General features: G+C 41.2%; 1 protein-coding gene across 2 annotated transcripts in view; it reads left to right on the plus strand.

Moving 5' to 3' along the window:
- Nucleotides 1-283: 283 nt before the first annotated feature.
- The window catches only part of vwa2 (von Willebrand factor A domain containing 2), a 44,174-nt gene continuing 26,842 nt past the window's right edge, over nt 284-17,615 (plus strand). The window contains exons 1-4 of one of the 2 annotated variants that reach the window (XM_033033926.1): nt 284-535; nt 4,435-4,493; nt 14,840-14,914; nt 17,225-17,358. In XM_033033926.1, the coding sequence (XP_032889817.1) occupies nt 4,442-4,493; nt 14,840-14,914; nt 17,225-17,358 (261 nt within the window). In that variant the 5' untranslated portion in view covers nt 284-535; nt 4,435-4,441. Of the gene's footprint in view, nt 536-1,109; nt 1,635-4,434; nt 4,494-14,839; nt 14,915-17,224; nt 17,359-17,615 lie in introns of those variants that run through there. The other variant, XM_033033927.1, reaches the window with a different exon arrangement.

Raw genomic sequence — 17,615 nt, forward strand, 5'->3', positions numbered from 1 at the left:
GAATATACTGACTAATCATTTTTTTATCTGGTTATTTCGCGCCACGGAAACAAAATCTAAGCAAATTACAACAACATCAACAACAACAAATATCTTATGCACACAAAGTGCTGGAGTTATTGAGCGGGTCAGGCAGCATCTCTGGAGAACATTGGCAGGTAACGTTTCGGGTCGAGACCCTGCTTCGGGACCAAAACGACACTTATCCGTGTTCTCCAGAGATGCGACCTGACCCGCTGAGTTACTCCAGCACTCTGTGTCCTCCTGTGTATTCAGTAGTATCTGCAGTTCCTTGTTTCGACAAAAATATGTTCTTAGATTCCCTAAGCAAAGGCTTTAGATTGGGTAACGAGCAGGTGAATGGCGTGACAATCCAATAAATCAGAGCGTCGTCAGACTGCACACATGAAAGTTGACACTGTCTTAACCAGCACACCGCACGGCATCCGGAAGCGAAAATAAGATTCGCTCCCCGTACGCTCTGCTTTCTCCAAACCAACAGCGATTTCAGACTGCAAGCAGCACTGATCAAATGGTGAGCAAACTATTTTAATCTTAGCAATTGATAGTGCAAATTAAAATAACATTATCAGTATGTTTTCGCTTATAGCTAATACAGCTTAAAGTTTGCTTGATTTCTCTACTATGTCCCGGGAAGTATTGTGTTACTGAACTATACCTATACGAATGAGATGTTAACCAATCACACAATCATTTTGCATTGAGGTTCGGTTGTAAATAAGCGATTGCTCCCAGTCTCGTTTGATCAAGGAAACAAATATACCCAACGCTGCTGATGCAGAAGAAATCTAGTTGTGTGATTCTAATGGGTATCTTGTGCCGAGTAAAGTGCATTTCACCCACTGCGAGATAATAAACATTTGCCAAAAAGTAAATGTGGAAGTCAATAACACATTTAACGCAGTCGAATTGCTCATAAATCTAAAATTGCTGGTAAGCATCCGAACTTAGAATGATAAAAAAAAAAAAGACAACGTGCTGGAGTAACCCAGCTGGTCAGGCGGCATGCCTTTGATAGCAATTTTCCAGTTCAGTGGATCTATGGCGCTAATGAAATCCAGTCTTGTGAATAGACCGGATCCGAGCAATATTTCGCTCCGTGTTGAGGTTTGGATTCACTCCAAGAAGTAGAGTCTAGCCCACTTCCTTATAAGGACATATTAAATTTCAGATATATGTTTAATTTGTTCTATCCTGCAACGAAGAACAAGGGGGGCAAGCCTGAGAGCTACATTCAGCTACAAATGTGAACTCAACGACAAATACTGGCAAGGAGAAACAGCGGCAAGACAACCTCAGTCTGAGATGTGTGGCAGGTGTTATTTTTAGCAACTTCGAACTATCAGACAGGAATTCTGTTCGAGAGGCAGCGATTGAGCTCGAGTAAAAAGGTTTGGAAGAAATCAACGGTTGAACGACGATTAAATGTCGATCGGTTGACTCTAACTGGAACCACCCTTGTGTAAATCAGTGAGAAGTGGCAGCTGCGGATTTTGAACGTGCTTCGAAATGCCACCCAATCTGTCTCTTTCTGAAATGGGTTTAACGCAAGAGTTTCCTTAATCCCTCGACGCTGCCCTAGTTTTTAGCTGGCGAGTTTTTGAGGACGCGAGGTAGGTTCCAACTGACCGAAACCCGCACAAGTGGTGGTTTCAACCCGGATCGGAGCCCAGGGGATACAATTAGTTGCACTGGACCGGAACGAATACCCCATCCGATTGGAAGGTGCCGAAAGAAGGGTTTCCGTGTAAGAATTCCGCAAGGAAATCAGAAGAATAATCCCAACTATTATTTAGGGATTCGAACTAATCCGCCTGTTGTCCAAAATGCAGGTTAAGGTTTCAAATGATTTCATTCATAACCTACGCACGTTTGGTCTGCGTGAGAACAAACATTTACAAGAGACAGCGGGCGTGCAAATTGCCTATTACAAAACCTTTCGGCGGCCAGATATCGAAATTGTACAGTTGAGAAAGAAACTTGTATATTTACAGCAATCTGACAATTTACAACTTACAAAATTTACAGAAACGTACAAAATTCTTAAGGGGTTGGACAGGCTAGATGCAGGAAGATTGTTCCCGATGTTGGGGAAGTCCAGGACAAGGGGTCACAGTTTAAGGATAAAGGGGAAATCCTTTAGGACCGAGATGAGGATAACATTTTTCACACAGAGAGTGGTGAATCTCTGGAACTCTCTGCCACAGAAGGTAGTTGAGGCCAGTTCATTGGCTATATTTAAGAGGAAGTTAGATGTGGCCCTTGTGGCTAAAGGGATGGGGGTATGGAGAGAAGGCAGGTGCAGGATACTGAGTTGGATGATCAGCCATGATCCTATTGAATGGCGGTGCAGGCTCGAAGGGCCGAATGGCCTACTCCTGCACCTATTTTCTATGTTGCTCTCCGATGTGGAATGATCAACGAGACACCTGATGCAGATTAAATAGGCGAAGTCATCTTCAATATTTAAAGACTAAAGTTCAATGTTATAATTCACAAAATCAACTGGATGTATTCATTGAGGGCGTGGAAATAGGCACTTCGGCCCAACTTGCCCAAGCCGACCTACATCTAAACTACACAACCTACAACCTACACCCCCCCCCCCCCCCCCCCCCCCCCATCTACACGAGTTCCATCTGCCTTCGTTTGGCCCATATCCCTCTAAACCCAAAACATCATCTATACATGTTTTTCAGAGATGCTGCCTAACCTGCTAAATTACTCCAGCACTTTATGTCCTTTTCCATGCCATTAATGCTGTACACCACCATTCTTCCTGAAGTCAATAACTTGCTCCTTTGTCTTGATGATACTGAGGGAGAGGTTACTGTCCTTATACCATATTACTAAGTTTTCTATCTCCTTCCTGTACTCCGTCTCATCATTGTTCATGATTCGACCCACCATTGTTGTGTCATCCGCAAATGTGTAGATGGAATTAGGTCCACATTTGACTGTACCGTTGTGAGTGTATAGAGAGTATAGTTGGGGACTGAGAAACACATCCTTATGGGGCACTGGTGTTGAGAATTATTGTAGAGGTGGTGTTGTCACCTATCCTCATCAGGTGGGATTTGTGGGTTAGAAAGGCAAGGATCTTGTGGCAAAGGGGGGGAGCTGATTCCTAGGTCCAGGAGTCTAGAGTTGATCTCATGACTATATGAGATGAGTTTGTATGGGATAATTGTGTTGAAGGCAGAGCTATAGTATAGAAGTCTAACATTTGAAGTTATTTCTCAATTCTTACCAAACTATCCATAAAGAATAACATTCAAGCTTCATTTAATGGTATGCTCATTTGAAATTAGAGAGATAAGTGAGTGAGTCATTTGTAAATCAGATGGAAAGAGCAATACTGAACCTTCATTTTAAAACATGAGTAACATCCCATATGTAACAGGATATTACTTGAAACCTTGCTATTTTTCATCATGTTATGCGATGAAGTTTGCTCCTTGCAGTTATTCCTATGATTCAGGTAAAGAAATGAACTCGTATAAGGCAGAACCTTGGAAACATTGATACTGGCATTCTAATAACAATAAACATGAGTCATAGCGAAGATAGACACAGAAAGCTGGTGCAACTCAACAGGACAGACAGCATCTCTGGTGAGAAGCTGAATGTTTTGGAGCTGAGGAAGGATCTCACCCGAAACGTCACCCATTCCTTCTCTCCAGAGATGCTGCCTGTCCCGCTGAGTTACTCCAGCTTTTTGTTTCTATTTTCGGTTTAAACCAACATCTGCAGTTCCTTCCTAAACATGTCATACGTTTAGTTCATTTAATGTGAGTGCTATGACTGCACAGAACAATTGGAAACATTCTTGCTTCTGAGTCAAACCTGTGGTTAATCTCCCCTTTCAGTAACTAATCTAGATTAATGCATCAGAGAGAATGCTGTTCCATTGTGGGTGGTGTTACATCTGCACTAAATTGCAACCACTTGTCCCAGAGAACACATAAGATCCTTTAGCAAGAGGGACAAAAAAATTGTAGGCAGCTTTCATGAGCAACTTTTATCTCTCAACCAACAACACAAAAGTATATTAATTGGTTATTCAGTCCGAAGAAGGGTCTCGACCCGAAACATCACCTATTTCCTTCACTCCATAGATGCTGCCTCACCCGCTGAGTTTCTCCAGCATTTTGGTCTACCTTTAATTAGTTATTAAATCGATTTAGTTGTTATGGAACTTTGTTGTGCTAAAATGGGCTGTTGCCTAAATTTCAATGCATCTACATTTTGAGTTATTACATTTTCTGTGAAGTGAACCTGCACACATTAAAAACACAATATAACTGTAAGTGATATACTTCAGTTGTTAGTCCTTTTTAAAAGTAGTTGGGGAATCTTTCATTTATTCCTGTCAAAGCATTGAATTTGAATCATTTCTACTTCTGTTTTCAGTTCTGCCATGATGGTTCGAGCCTTCCTATTTCATGTGTGCATTTTCCTGTTTACTCAAGGTAAGTCTTAATTATTTATTGAGTTTGTACCACGCTGCCGAGGAGTTGACCAATGCTTTACAAACTTTTTATTGCATTAAATATAACTGCAGAGATATACAAATCAGCATTTAACAGATTATAGTTTTCAAATATTAAGTTTGCTTGTTCTAAATAATAATTATAATTTTGTATTTCTGTACCTGATGAGCTGCCATGAGAGGATTAAGTGAATGTTTGCAGAAGTTTCTGTCCTTGTCATGTGCGAAGATGGTCATCAAGACGCGATTTACAAATGAGAAGCATTAATTTGCATTTCCTGTTAACAAACCTTTTCCATGTCATTAATATCCTCAGCTGAGGTAAAATCAGCACTTGTAGAAAGTTGTACCCATAATGGAAGCCATTATTAAGACTGTGGATGTTCATTTTCATAACTCTTGACACTAGATGTTATTGGGTCATAATGTAAGAAGGAACTGCAGATGCTGGTTTAAACTGAAGATACAGTGCCCTGCATGATGTTTGGGACAAAGACCCATCATTTATTTATTTGCCTCTGTACTCCACATGTTGAGATTTGTAATAGAAAAAAATTCACATGTGATTAAAGTGCACAATGTCAGATTTTAATAAAGGCCATTTTTATACATTTTGGTTTCACCATGTAGAAATTACAGCAGTGTTTATACGTAGTCTGCCCCCCCCCCCCCCCCCCCCCCCCCCCCCCGCGCAGATAGGATGTGTCGATACACTTCAGAATTCATTATGCTACTACCATCAGCAGTTGTATCATCAATGAAGATAGCTGAGCCAGTACCTTCAGCAGCCATACATGCCCAGGCCATAACACCCCCACCACTGTTTCACAGATGAGGAGATATGCTTTGGATCTTGGGCAGTTCCTTCTCTCCTCCATACTTTGCTCTTGACATCACTCTTATATAAGGTAATATTTGTCTCATCTGTCCACAAGATCTTTTTCTAGAACAGTGGTTGTTCTTTTAAGTACTTCTCGGCAAACTGTAACTCGGCCATCCTATTTTTGCAGCTAACCAGTGGTTTGCATCTTGCAGTGTAGTCTCTGTATATCTGTTCATGAAGTCTTCTGCGAACAGTGATCATTTTATCAAATCCACTCCTGAAGAGTGTTTCTGATCTGTCGGACAGGTGTTTGGGGATTTTTCTTCATTATAGAGTGAATTCTTCTGTCATCAGCTGTGGAGGTCTTCCTTGGCCTGCCTGTCCCTTTGCGGTTAGTAAGCTCACCAGTGCTCTCTTTCTTCTTAATGATGTTCCAAACAGTTGATTTCGGTAAGGCTTAGGTTTGACTGATGTCTCTAACTGTTTATTCTAATTTCTCAGTCTCATAATGGCTTCTTTGACTTTCATTGGCACAACTTTGTTCCTCATGTTGATAAACAGCAATAAAAGTTTCCAAAGGTGATGACTGGAGGAAAGACTAGGTGCTGAGAGCTCTTTATACCTGCATTAAGGAGGCATTAATACACACCTGAGTAATTACAAACATCTGTGAAGCCATCTGTCCCAAACATTATGGTGCCCTGAAATGGAGGAACTATGTATAAGCACAGCTGTAATTTCTACATGGTGAAACCAAAATGTATAAAAAATACCCTTAAATAAAATCTGACAATGTGCACTTTAACCACGTGTGATTTTTTTCTTTCTCTGACATATCTCAAATTGTGGAGTACAGAGGCAAATAAATAAATGATGGGTCTTTGTCCCAAACATTATGGAGGGCACTGTGGACACAAAAAGCTGGCGTAACTCAGCGGGCCAAGCAGCATCTCTGGAGAGAAGGAATGGGTGACGTTTCAAGGTCAGAAGAAGGGTCTCGATCCGAAACATCACCCATTCCTTCTCTCCAGAAATGCTGCCTGTCCCGCTGAGTTACTCCAGCTTTTTATGTCTATCTTATTTGGTCATAAAACGGGCTCTTCCAACTTCAAGATCAGAAAACGACTGAAGCCAGTTATAATATATACTGGACTAAGTGGGACCCGTTGGGTCCCAGAAACACGGGAGACCTGGTCCCTCAACGCAACTATTCCCCAATGCAATATTCCACCCCTCACCTGTTTCCCCCAACGCAATGGCGGGAGCATTCTGTAATCGGGGGACGGCTTCAGGCAGGGCCTGTCGGGGGCTGGTGGGGGTGTGTGTGGGGGAGGACGGTTGTGTGATGGGGAGGAGTGTTGTGTGTGGGGGAGGAGGGGGTGTGTGGGGGAGGTGGGGGAGGGTGGGGTGTTTTGGGGATGGAGGGGGTGTATGGGGGAGGGGGGTGTGGGAGGGCGGTGTGTGGGCTCACCAGTTCCCGGCCCCGGCTCCGACCGCGGTCCTGGCTCCAGGACCTGGCTCTGGACTCGCTCAGCTGCTCCCATCCCCAGCGCCTGTCGCGCTCACAGCCCCCACCCACGGAACACAGCCTGCCCCCAGCCCACACTCCGCTGCTTCGGTTTTATTCTCGGCGTCTTCTGGATGGACGACTTCTGGACGTGCTCACGGACACAGCCCCAGCTCCGGGGATTTATTCTCCAGCGGGTGCTGGAAGGGGCGTTACCTTCATGGTGACTGACAGGCGAGAAGACCAATTTGCTGATCTCACAATTTTTTAAGCCTTCATAACTTTTGTAATCTTCCACCGATCGAAACAAAACTTTGTGCACTTGGAGCAGAGGAGAACGGTGAGTAAGGTGTCGAAAAAGTCCTAGCTATATAGGCTACCGTTTATGTGCAAATTTGAAAAAAAACACAGTGGTCAAGATGAGAGTTTTAGTAATAGTATATTTAGATAATTGTTTGATAATGAGCAAAATTTGAAGTTTTCTGTTGTAAACCATGCTCCACAGATATACATGTATAAAAATGAATACTGGGGCGCATGCTTCAGATAGAAATGGCAATTAATGATCCCAATGAATCATGAACCAAAAAATATCAAGTTCATAACACATCTAGCATCTTATTACAGCGTATCTTCTTCTTGGATCTAGACGGGGGAATTTGGACAAAGCCTATCTTATTTACAGATCTGAGACATGCATTGTTTGCACCTGTACGAAGAGTATGGAATTAATAGCACTTTTGTAGCAGTGCATTTTGGCAAAGAATGGAAAAGTAATAGTAACTTTTCTCTTCATGGTGCCTTCTCGAACTTGTAAGTGAAAGTGCAATGGAAAAGAACTTTTGCTTTACAACTGTTAATGACTCTAAACACTAAAACTTAAGGTACTTTGCACTACCCTTCAAGGTGTCTCAAATCGGAACCAGAAGAATATTTCATATCAGTGTAACATCTTACCAGTTACTACATCCCCTGCCCCCTGACTGCTCTTAAGCAGCAAAGTTAACAAAAGAGTACTATTTAGTGGGCAGTAAAAAAAATAAATGGGTGACATTTTGGGTCGGGACTCCTTCTCAGACTGATTGTGGTGGTGGGGGAGTTGGAAAATAGGAGTGGCAAGACAAAGCCTGGAAAGTGAGTACAGGTGGAGGGGAGGGGGTGTAATAGGCAGATGGTTGGACAAATCCCATGGATGACCAGACAAAAGGTGTGAGATAAGGATAGAAGTGGAGCAAATTGTGAAGCCAGAGGTAGGAATATTGGTGAGGGAAGAAATAGGTGCGAGGCCAGATGGGGCATATAACTCCAGTGTTTTGTGACTATTTAGTATCTGTTTTTCCTTAAAGACCTTCCAAGGTGAAATAAATCACAATCAGGTGATTTAGTTTAGCAGGGCTAAAATCTAGATTCCTGATATTATGGAACATTTTTCAATGCATTCAATATTAATAGGTTCATTATGCTCCAGGAAAAGTGATATTACCTCATAAAGGAGTTTGCTTTTCATGTTTTGCACAAGAGGAGGTAAAATTCCACATGATTAACAGATTAAATGAGATCGAACCCTTGAAATGTGGGGGTCTGTTGCTTCGCTTATCCCTGCTGGCAGGGTTCCTTTCATTTTCAAAAATCCCTGATGGAAAACCATATTCTCTATGATTAGAATCAGGTCGTAAATTGGCATACAGCAACAGCACTTTGTGTTTATAGCGCAGTGTTGAAAACTACAGCACCAACATTCCTTGCAATTGCACAGCATGTTGAAATAATACACAGCCTCTGAGGAAGAAAAAAAATCTTAGCAGTGGAATAAAAATCTCTAAATTATTAAAATATGGGAATCTTAAATGAAAAGGATTTCTCGTAACTGAAATAATAGGATCTAAGTCTAAATTATTGTTGAATGCGGCTGGAAAGAAAACTGATATTATTCTATGCAACCTGCGAAAAATGAAGATAAACCTTTTTATTTGGTTCGAATCCCGCTTGGAGTGCATACTGTCGTTGTGTCCTTGGGCAAGACACTTCACCCACCTTTGCCTGTGTGTGAATGTGTGTGAGTGATTGGTGGTGGTCGGAGGGGCCGTAGGCGCAGATTAGCAGCCACGCTTCCGTCAGTCTGCCCCAGGGCAGCTGTGGCTACAGAAGTAGCTCACCACCACCGAGTGTGACTGAGGAGTGAATGAATAATGCGATGTAAAGCGCCTTGAGTATCTAGAAAGGCGCTATATAAATCCCATCCATTATTATTATTATTAATTTGTAATTTATTTATTTGTTCATTCTGCCTGAAGAATTGAGGTAAGAAGGATAGGTGGAAGGGGCAAATTGATATCTCAACTGTCTTCCCTTTCTCTGTAGACTATTCCCCTCCCTCTATTCATTCAACTTCTCTACTCCTTGCAAGTGAAACAAGCTGATATGAGTGGCAGGCATCCCTGCATTATACTTACAACCTTTTTTTAGTTAATAGTCACAAACTCAATCGGTTGCACTGAAAAAAAATTGTCTCTGCTTCTGTGGACCTTGAACTTTCATGAAGCACAGAGCTTACAATTTCGATAAACATCAATAGAATGATTTTTACATAAGGCTTTACGTAAGGCATTATCAGTCTTCAAGTTCTGATTTATTATTTTATTTCTGACCTAACCCAGAATTTTAAAGTCTGCATTCTACTTTTAAATAAAAACGTTAAATGCATATTTACTATGCAAACAAATCTTGTATGGTACAAAAACAATTATTCCATGGTTTAACACAAAATAAAACCTTATGTTTTCTTCAAGTAAAACACACACAACCTGGCAGGCAGGTTCAATGGGCTGTTTGATAGTGGACAGAGCCAGGGTTGTTCACTTGCCTTTCATGCAATGCCTGTAGTTGTAATTACATTGCGTGACCTTTTTGCTCCCAATATTTTGCAGACCTTTGCGGTTGTGATTATTTCATGATTGGCAACCAAGATGCAGCCTCTCCCACAGCCTTTCAATTTCTGTGCCTGAATCTGATAATTGATAGCGTTAAAAGAAAAACATTGGACAATTAAAACTATTAAAACAAAATTAACAACATTAAACATTAAAACAACAACTTGTGTAAATTAGTTAAACAGTTAACAGGTAAAATAACCACTTCCTTTCATTTACCTTTTTAATGGAAGTTATGAATTACATTCAAATGAATGGGACTGCACTAGATGCTCCTGAACCTACATGAGCCAGAGAAATAACTGGTGTACAGCTGTGATCAGATCTGAAGTGTGTCTGGCTTCTCAGTGCTAAGTTCAATGATGAGTCAAGAGGTCAGATGTGTCACTGACTGATCTTCATCCCATTCTGGACTTCAGCTGTGCAATGAACAGAAACAGACATTGTGGATACACCAACATAGCTCTCTGTAGCTGGCCAGTATTCCTTTGCAGAACCTTTTAAAGTAGAATGTAGCCGTTAGACCCCTGGATTATGCCACAAATAAGATAATATATCATAGATTAAAGATTCATAGAAATGTTTTTTTCTCTGGCTCGTGTAGGTTCAGGTATCACATCCTGAATGCCAGCCTCAGTACATTCAGGCCCTATGGGAAACAATTTCACTTGGATAATTGAGTGTGGTTCAAGTGCTCCTACAGAAGAGGTTGCATGTGGAGGGGGTGGGAGGAGGCGAATGAGAAGAATGAAATGTCACAGGACCATAAATTCTGAGCCATTCGTTTCTTTGCACTGCACAGACATTTTTCTCTTTCCCCACCTTTCATTACCTAACCTTGTTTGACAGCCTCTTTGAGACGGCCCTAATAAACCTTCTCAAGTTTGTACTGCCCATCCTGTCCATTATGTTTAATAGTCTAGTTTGGGGAGGATTGTTAGTGTATTACGTTGCCATCATCAAAGTTTGTGTCTTAACCAAGTCCAAAGAAATGAATGCTCACAGTGACATTGTATAAGATTTTAGCTTCTTTTGCAGCCCTTGTCCTTACATAGGTCCTCTTGTTGTTTAAGGGTTGCTTTCAACTCCATATTCTTCTTCTGTAGAGTTTTCTTTAAATTACTTTAATAGTTGGACCTCTATGCTAGTTGATTTCTGTATGCCTTACAGGTTAATGTAACAGTTTGAACGTAGCCACTTCCTTTCTCTTCTCTTCTATCTCCAATTTCCTTTGGTTAATAGCTGAGTGCCTCTTCTTTGTTGCGTTCATAACATGCACACAACTTTCCTGTTCCTGTACGAGAAAACTATTTGTTGCAATGGTTTATCTTCTAATGTGGGAAACATTATATATTTCCCAGTAGTTGTTGGTGAGAAGCCCCTTCAAGATTGTTTCACAACATTCCTACCTAGAGAACCCAGCCAGGGAAGACCTTTTTAAAATCTGACTCCTCCTCAAAGTAAATGGCAATTTGTGGAGCAAAGGTTGAAGCTCAATGGTTCTTTATTGTGACTTATGCATACCACAGAGAAATTATTTTGCACAATGCACAAATGCACAGTCGCCATATTTTGGTGCTGTTTACAACTAGTCGAGTAGGTTAATAGAGTAAGTAAGTATGGGAGTGTAGAATTTCTTTTAAAGGATTTCTTCAGTGATATGTTTAAACCTGTATAATTATACAAATTCCTCCCTGGTATTTTCTAACGCACTGTTGAGGAATCCCCTCCACTCGCCCTATCCCATACGATGTTATGAAAAAATCTCATTACTGTTACAGCTCTTCCCATCTTGAATCTTCATGTCCTCAGTACATTTCTCCCATTACTGTTCTCTCTGACAGTTTCTTGCTTTTCCCAATAATGTATGGCGGGTGAGCCATTGGGTCTTCGCTGAAAATGCCAACTTGTCATCAGAGTAAAGACTCACCAAATCACTGCTAATTCTCTCTGCTAGATTCCATAACCCTGGTCAAATGTGCATCTCTCCACCAAAATCTTCCAAAGTGCCCTTAGTCTCAACAGACATTTTCCATTGTGCTTTTACACTTTTTGGTGGTTAGCCAAGGCATTTTTGCTGATGGATATTAAAGATTCCCACCCTGAATACATTCTGTGCTCTTGCTACTTTCAGTACTTCTTCCAGGTATAGTTCGACATGAAGGAGTACAGCAGAGCTACCACCTACCATCGTAGCATAGAGATTTCATGGCATTGAACATGATATCACATAATGTCATGGGTGTGGAGTTGAGGACTGTCGAGCACTAATCCCTCCCATCTCTATATCACTGTGCTGCCATTTATGGTAGGTTTGTTCTGCTTTTGGGAAGAAACATAACTAGAGCTGTTTGACACATTGTATGTAAAGTCTGATTCTCTGCACACATCTGTCAGACTGTTGCTCGACTAGTTTATAGGATACCTCTCTCAATTTAGACTTCAATCTCCAGATGTTCATGACGGAGGCTTACATGACCGACTAGGCCAGAAGCAACTTACCGTGACCAAATTCAGTGACTAGGTTGATGCTTGGTCTGAAGAAGGATGACCACCCGAAACGTCACCCATTCCTTCTCTCCAGAGATGCTGCCTGTCCCGCTGAGTTACTCCAGCATTTTGTGTCTATCTTTGATGCTTGGTTACCAGTTTTATTCCTTCTCAGTGTAGTGGCAATGGTAGAATAGTTTGCCAAACTACTTCAGGGGACATTTAGTTGCCAGTAAAGAAGGGTCCCGACCAGAAACATCACTTATCCATGTTCTCAGGGGATGCTGCCTGACCCGCTGAGTTACTCTAGCACTTTGCATCTCTTAAGCATGATCAAACCCTTAAACAGTGTCTCTGTGCCTCTTTTAGTAGTCACCGCATGTATTCGCTCAGCCTTCATCTGTAGGTCATCTGGGTAAGGATGGTGGATTTCCTTCAATTTCATTTTAAACTATTTCATTATTATCAACAACAAGATAGTTTTCGTAGTCGTAATTACTGAAACTACTAAGTGTTCCCACCCCCCCCTCAAAAAGAAATCCAGACTATTAACAATCCACATTTCACATCTGCCAAGGTGGAGTTTCTGCTCTGATCTCTGGATTGTTAGTCCAGGTATCTGGATTGCTGGTCTGGTAATTGAACAGCTGCTTCACCACCTTACCCAGATGCAGAATACTTTGATGTTAGCTTACTAACAGATGTGTCACAAAGCTATCCCAGAAGTGTGTGAGAGCAAGCCTCAATGTATTTAGGAATCTGCTTTCCCTGTTACTTCTTCTCTACCCAATCTTGGAAGAGCAGGGCAGGTGGTAGTAACTTCCCCATCACTCTTGCTCTAAGGTTGCTCTTTGTCTAGACTGAAGGAGATGGATGGAAATTAAAAAAAATGAACATGTTCCTCTCCTTCCTGCTTGAAGTGAGTGTAAATCAGGGAGCGTTGCACCAATTGTAAACCGACAAAAAAACATTCCTGGAAACTCTCTTCCTGGTATTTGCTGCTATCACTCAGCATCCCCATTACTTATTATAAATGTATGTGCATCCATAAAGCCCACTGAGGAATCTTGTGCTGCACATAAAAGATCAATCATTGCAAATCTAAACAGCATGCATTAACAAGTAATAACAATGTGCTTCTTTGGCAAGAGTTTTGCAGGTGATGACAGGACTGTATTTGATGATTTTAACTTCAGAGCAGCTGTTCTTGGTGTCTGTGTCTTGTCCAGGGAAGATTCATCATTGCAAATTTAAATTCAAGAAGCAGCTGTTCCGCATTTCAACTTCCAGATGCCTTTCCTCTCCAGTTGTTGGTTACAGACTAATGCAAAGATTGCAGTGCACAGCCTAGTGTGTTAATTGCTCAAACTGCATGTAATCACGGCTGATCTAACATGAAGCATAGTTTTCTAATCTGCTCCTCTGTCACCTGAATGTTGAAGGACCTGCAATAGGAAACTGACAGGTATATGGATTATCCTCACAACTAAACACATTTGGAAACTAAAATACACCAGCATATCTTGCTGAATATGGACTCTAGTAATGAGATAAGACAGAATTGTCGACTGACTGGGATGTAAATAGTTCCTCTCATCACCCCCATCTGTCTCAAATGGCTCTTCGGCCAATAAAATATATTTTTGATGACAAATTCATCCCAGCCATAAGTCTCAGCACAGCTGTTGCTCAATTGAGGGAAAGGGTATTTGAAGTCCGGCCCCACCAGTCTCGGGCGTGCTTGCAAGCATCCTGTCGGTTTGCATCACAGCTTGGTTTTGGAACAGCTCTGCCCAAGACCACAAGAAATTGCAGAGAGTTGGAGATGTAGCACAACACATCTCATAGACCAGACTCTCCACCATTAACTCCAACTACACTCCACGCTGTGTCGGAAAAGCAGCCAACATAATCAAAGACTTATTCCACCCCGGTCATTCCTTCTTCTCCCAGATCCAATTGGCCAAAAGATGCAGTAGCTTCCATAAGTCCTTCCATAAGCTGGGGTACTGTCCGATTCACCTTGAGTCCATTGTGGACATTGGACTTTGTCTATGGAACTGTTGTGCTACAATGTTGAGAGCTATATTCTGCACTCTGTAATTACCCATTTGCTCTAACGATTGTACTTGAGTTTGAACGGACTTTATTTATGGATAGTGTTATCTGATCTGATTGGATAGCATGCAAAACAAAGCTTTGCTCTGTACCTCGGTACACATGATAATAATAAAGCTAAATCCAAACCTAAACCAGTAAATTTATTTTTATGTTTCTGTGACAGGAGGGATAATCATGTTGCTCTGAGCACTGGGGTTAAAACAATCATGAATGGACTGATATTTTTTCAAATGTAATTTGCTTGCATTGTACTCAAGATCAAACCCCTTTTGTTGCATAAAGTGAAACATTAAATCAGATATGTTTGTGTTTCGTTTGCTCCAACATATTAAATGCGGAGACCACTTGCACATGTATAATTTTGTTGTGTTGCCTATTTTTTTAAATTATTCTACATTTGTCCAATGAGAATCCTTATTTTGCAGAATTTTAACTCTTTTTTTTGTTCATTTCAGTTTTACCATTCTTCTGCTTGCAAAAACTTGACATTGACAATGAAACAATTGTGAAGATTTCCACGGCTGGACAATGTAGGTGACTGTGTGAATCATTTTTCAAATTATCTGAGTATAGAAGGGTCTCAAAATAGCAAGCAGAATTCCACATATAATTACAAAGAACAGGTAAAAGCACTGTCATACATTCTTGGGCTTTTTGAAGTTCGCCTAAAGACAAGCTGCTTTTAAGTTAAATATTAGTTGAGTTAAAGTCATAAATCTTAATTCGGCATTTGACGCCGAAAAACCGATTCCACTTCTGCTACAGTATAAATATTTGTCTAACAACTATTAGCCAACAATATCCACAGCTATAATTTGACGTATAGACTTGTCTGAAAAGCTGGTATATACTTTACAATTAAGAACACATTTATTTACCATACATTCAAATATTGATTTTCCTTTATTTTAATTTTGTATGTACATCTGTAAATCCAATCAGTTTGTTGTCATTAATCTCCTGAGGTGAAAGTAACTTGTTTGCTATTTTGCATGTTATCAGTAAATATTACACTTGAGTGCTTAGCCATATTTTGTACGAGTAAGCACTTGTCTATAAAAGTAAGGAAGGTATCTTTTTTTTGCAATGGTAATTTGCCAAAGATACCATGTAATTTGATTGGATGATCCTTATGTTATTAAAAATACAGCTAAGTAAATGGAACATGTGGAATAGGTGGCAGATTCCAAAGAAAATAAAACCATACCCAAAAATGAAGGAATGAAAGGATACCTGATGAATTACATATTGACATGTGTTGCTGGATGACATCAGCTATTTGCTTCACTGTTAACTTCATGAAACCAGCGGCTCACGTTCAACTTCCCCACATCTGTCAAGAAATAGAAAATGCAGGAAATGCATGTTGGGTGAGGCAGCGTCTGTGGAAAGAGAAACGGTCAATGTTTCAGGTCCAGGACCCTTTGACAAAAGTGAGAATTAGAGGACAAAATAAGTTTAATGCAGCAGAGACGATGAATGAGAGGTATAGGTGGACCAGTTTAGTTTAGAAATACAGCGCAGAACTAGGCCCTTGGCCCTAGGCCCTAGTGCAGACCAGCGATCCCTGCACATTACACTATCCTATAAACACGAGGGACAACTTACAATTTTACCAAGGCAATTAGCCTACAAACCTGTACGTCTTTGAAGTGTGGGAAGAAAACGGAGATCCTGGAGAAAACCGACACCGGTCACGGGAAGAACATACAAACAACACCCATAGTCAGCACCAGTCAATGGCATTGTAAGGTGGCAACTCTACCGCTGCACCACCATGCTGCCCTGTGATTGTAATGCAACTGTTAAGGTCAGATTCAGCTTTTTAGTCCGTGTTGCTGATGGGGAAGATTATGGGACATGTCCAGTTGGCCGAACCTCTTTTCAAGGAATTGTCACTTTAATTTATTATTTGCCACTTAAACTTGTCGCAGAAAGCATACGATGAAATTTGACCGTGTTGTTATATTTTTAGGATGAAATCTGTTTTTAAAAAACCTTTCCTTAAAGTGCATTTTTTGGCATTAGGGATGTTGGTTGCATCATTCACTGAAGCCTTAAGGGCCTGTCCCACTTGGCCGTCATTTGCGCGTAATTTACACAACATCATTTATGCGTCACGACGCATGATGCGCGCGTCGTGACACGCATGTGATGCACGCATGGTGCGCAATGACATAGGCAGTGATGCGCAACTGTGCGTGGCGTGCAGGATTTTGTGATGTACAAAATCTTCGCGCGCCATTTGCGTGACGTGCAAATGACAGCCAAGTGGGACGGCCCTTTAGATGTCCTGAGGCCCAAGCTTAAGTGTCAGTTCACACTCCCAGCACACAGCCAGGGTGAAGGTGAGGGACAAAATCTGGGGCGGCTTTCCCCAAGGTGCGTAGGTCCAGTAAGACTTTACGCCAATATAGGTGACAAGGGAAAGAGACAGTCTAAAACTGGTACCATAACAAATCGTGAATTTCCACTGTTTCCGACTGTCAGCATGTTCTTCTTATCGAGTCCACATCACAAGATCAGAAATTGTTCAGCCAGAGCTGAACACACTTCCCGGCATCTGCATGCAATTGCGTCTCGTGCTTCTTGTGCGTGGTGGTGGAAAGATTGGTGGAAACAGGGCCGCGATGTAAACTCTTTCCTTGACCCCGTCAGCATGTTAAGACAAGAGAATCATACAATGTGGAAGTAGGTTCTGTTCAATGGAAATGTGGGTGGTTAGATAGTGTTAGAACTGATTTAGAGAAAATCCTATGGTTTGCAGCTGTGTCCTTCTACATTATCTTGCTAAATTTAATGTAATTTCTGAGCCATCTAAGAACTTGTTCCTTTGATAGTGATGCAGTGCTCAGCGGCCATCGATTTACTGTTCATGTTGGATGGATCATACAGTATCGGCAAGGGCAGCTTTGAGAGATCCAAACATGTTGCACTCAAACTTTGTGATGCTCTGGATATAAATCCTGGCAGGGTAAGTCAGAGTCGTTGTTAGGTCATTCAGCACTTATCACATTAAAAGACTCTTGTAAATGTCATGGCTACAGATGAAGTATTGCGATGATCCTGGCTTGGGTAATTGGTAACTAGATCTATCCATTATCACTTGCTCTAGTTTTCATTGCAGGAGTCACGTTAAAATATTCAATTGGTAAGCCACTGTCATTCTAGTAAAGGTATTAAAAATAGACTCCAAAAATGTGGTGGATAGACCAGTATTACTGATTTCCC

This window comes from Amblyraja radiata, chromosome 15 (genome assembly GCF_010909765.2).
Source record: "Amblyraja radiata isolate CabotCenter1 chromosome 15, sAmbRad1.1.pri, whole genome shotgun sequence".
Classification (NCBI taxonomy): domain Eukaryota; kingdom Metazoa; phylum Chordata; class Chondrichthyes; order Rajiformes; family Rajidae; genus Amblyraja; species Amblyraja radiata.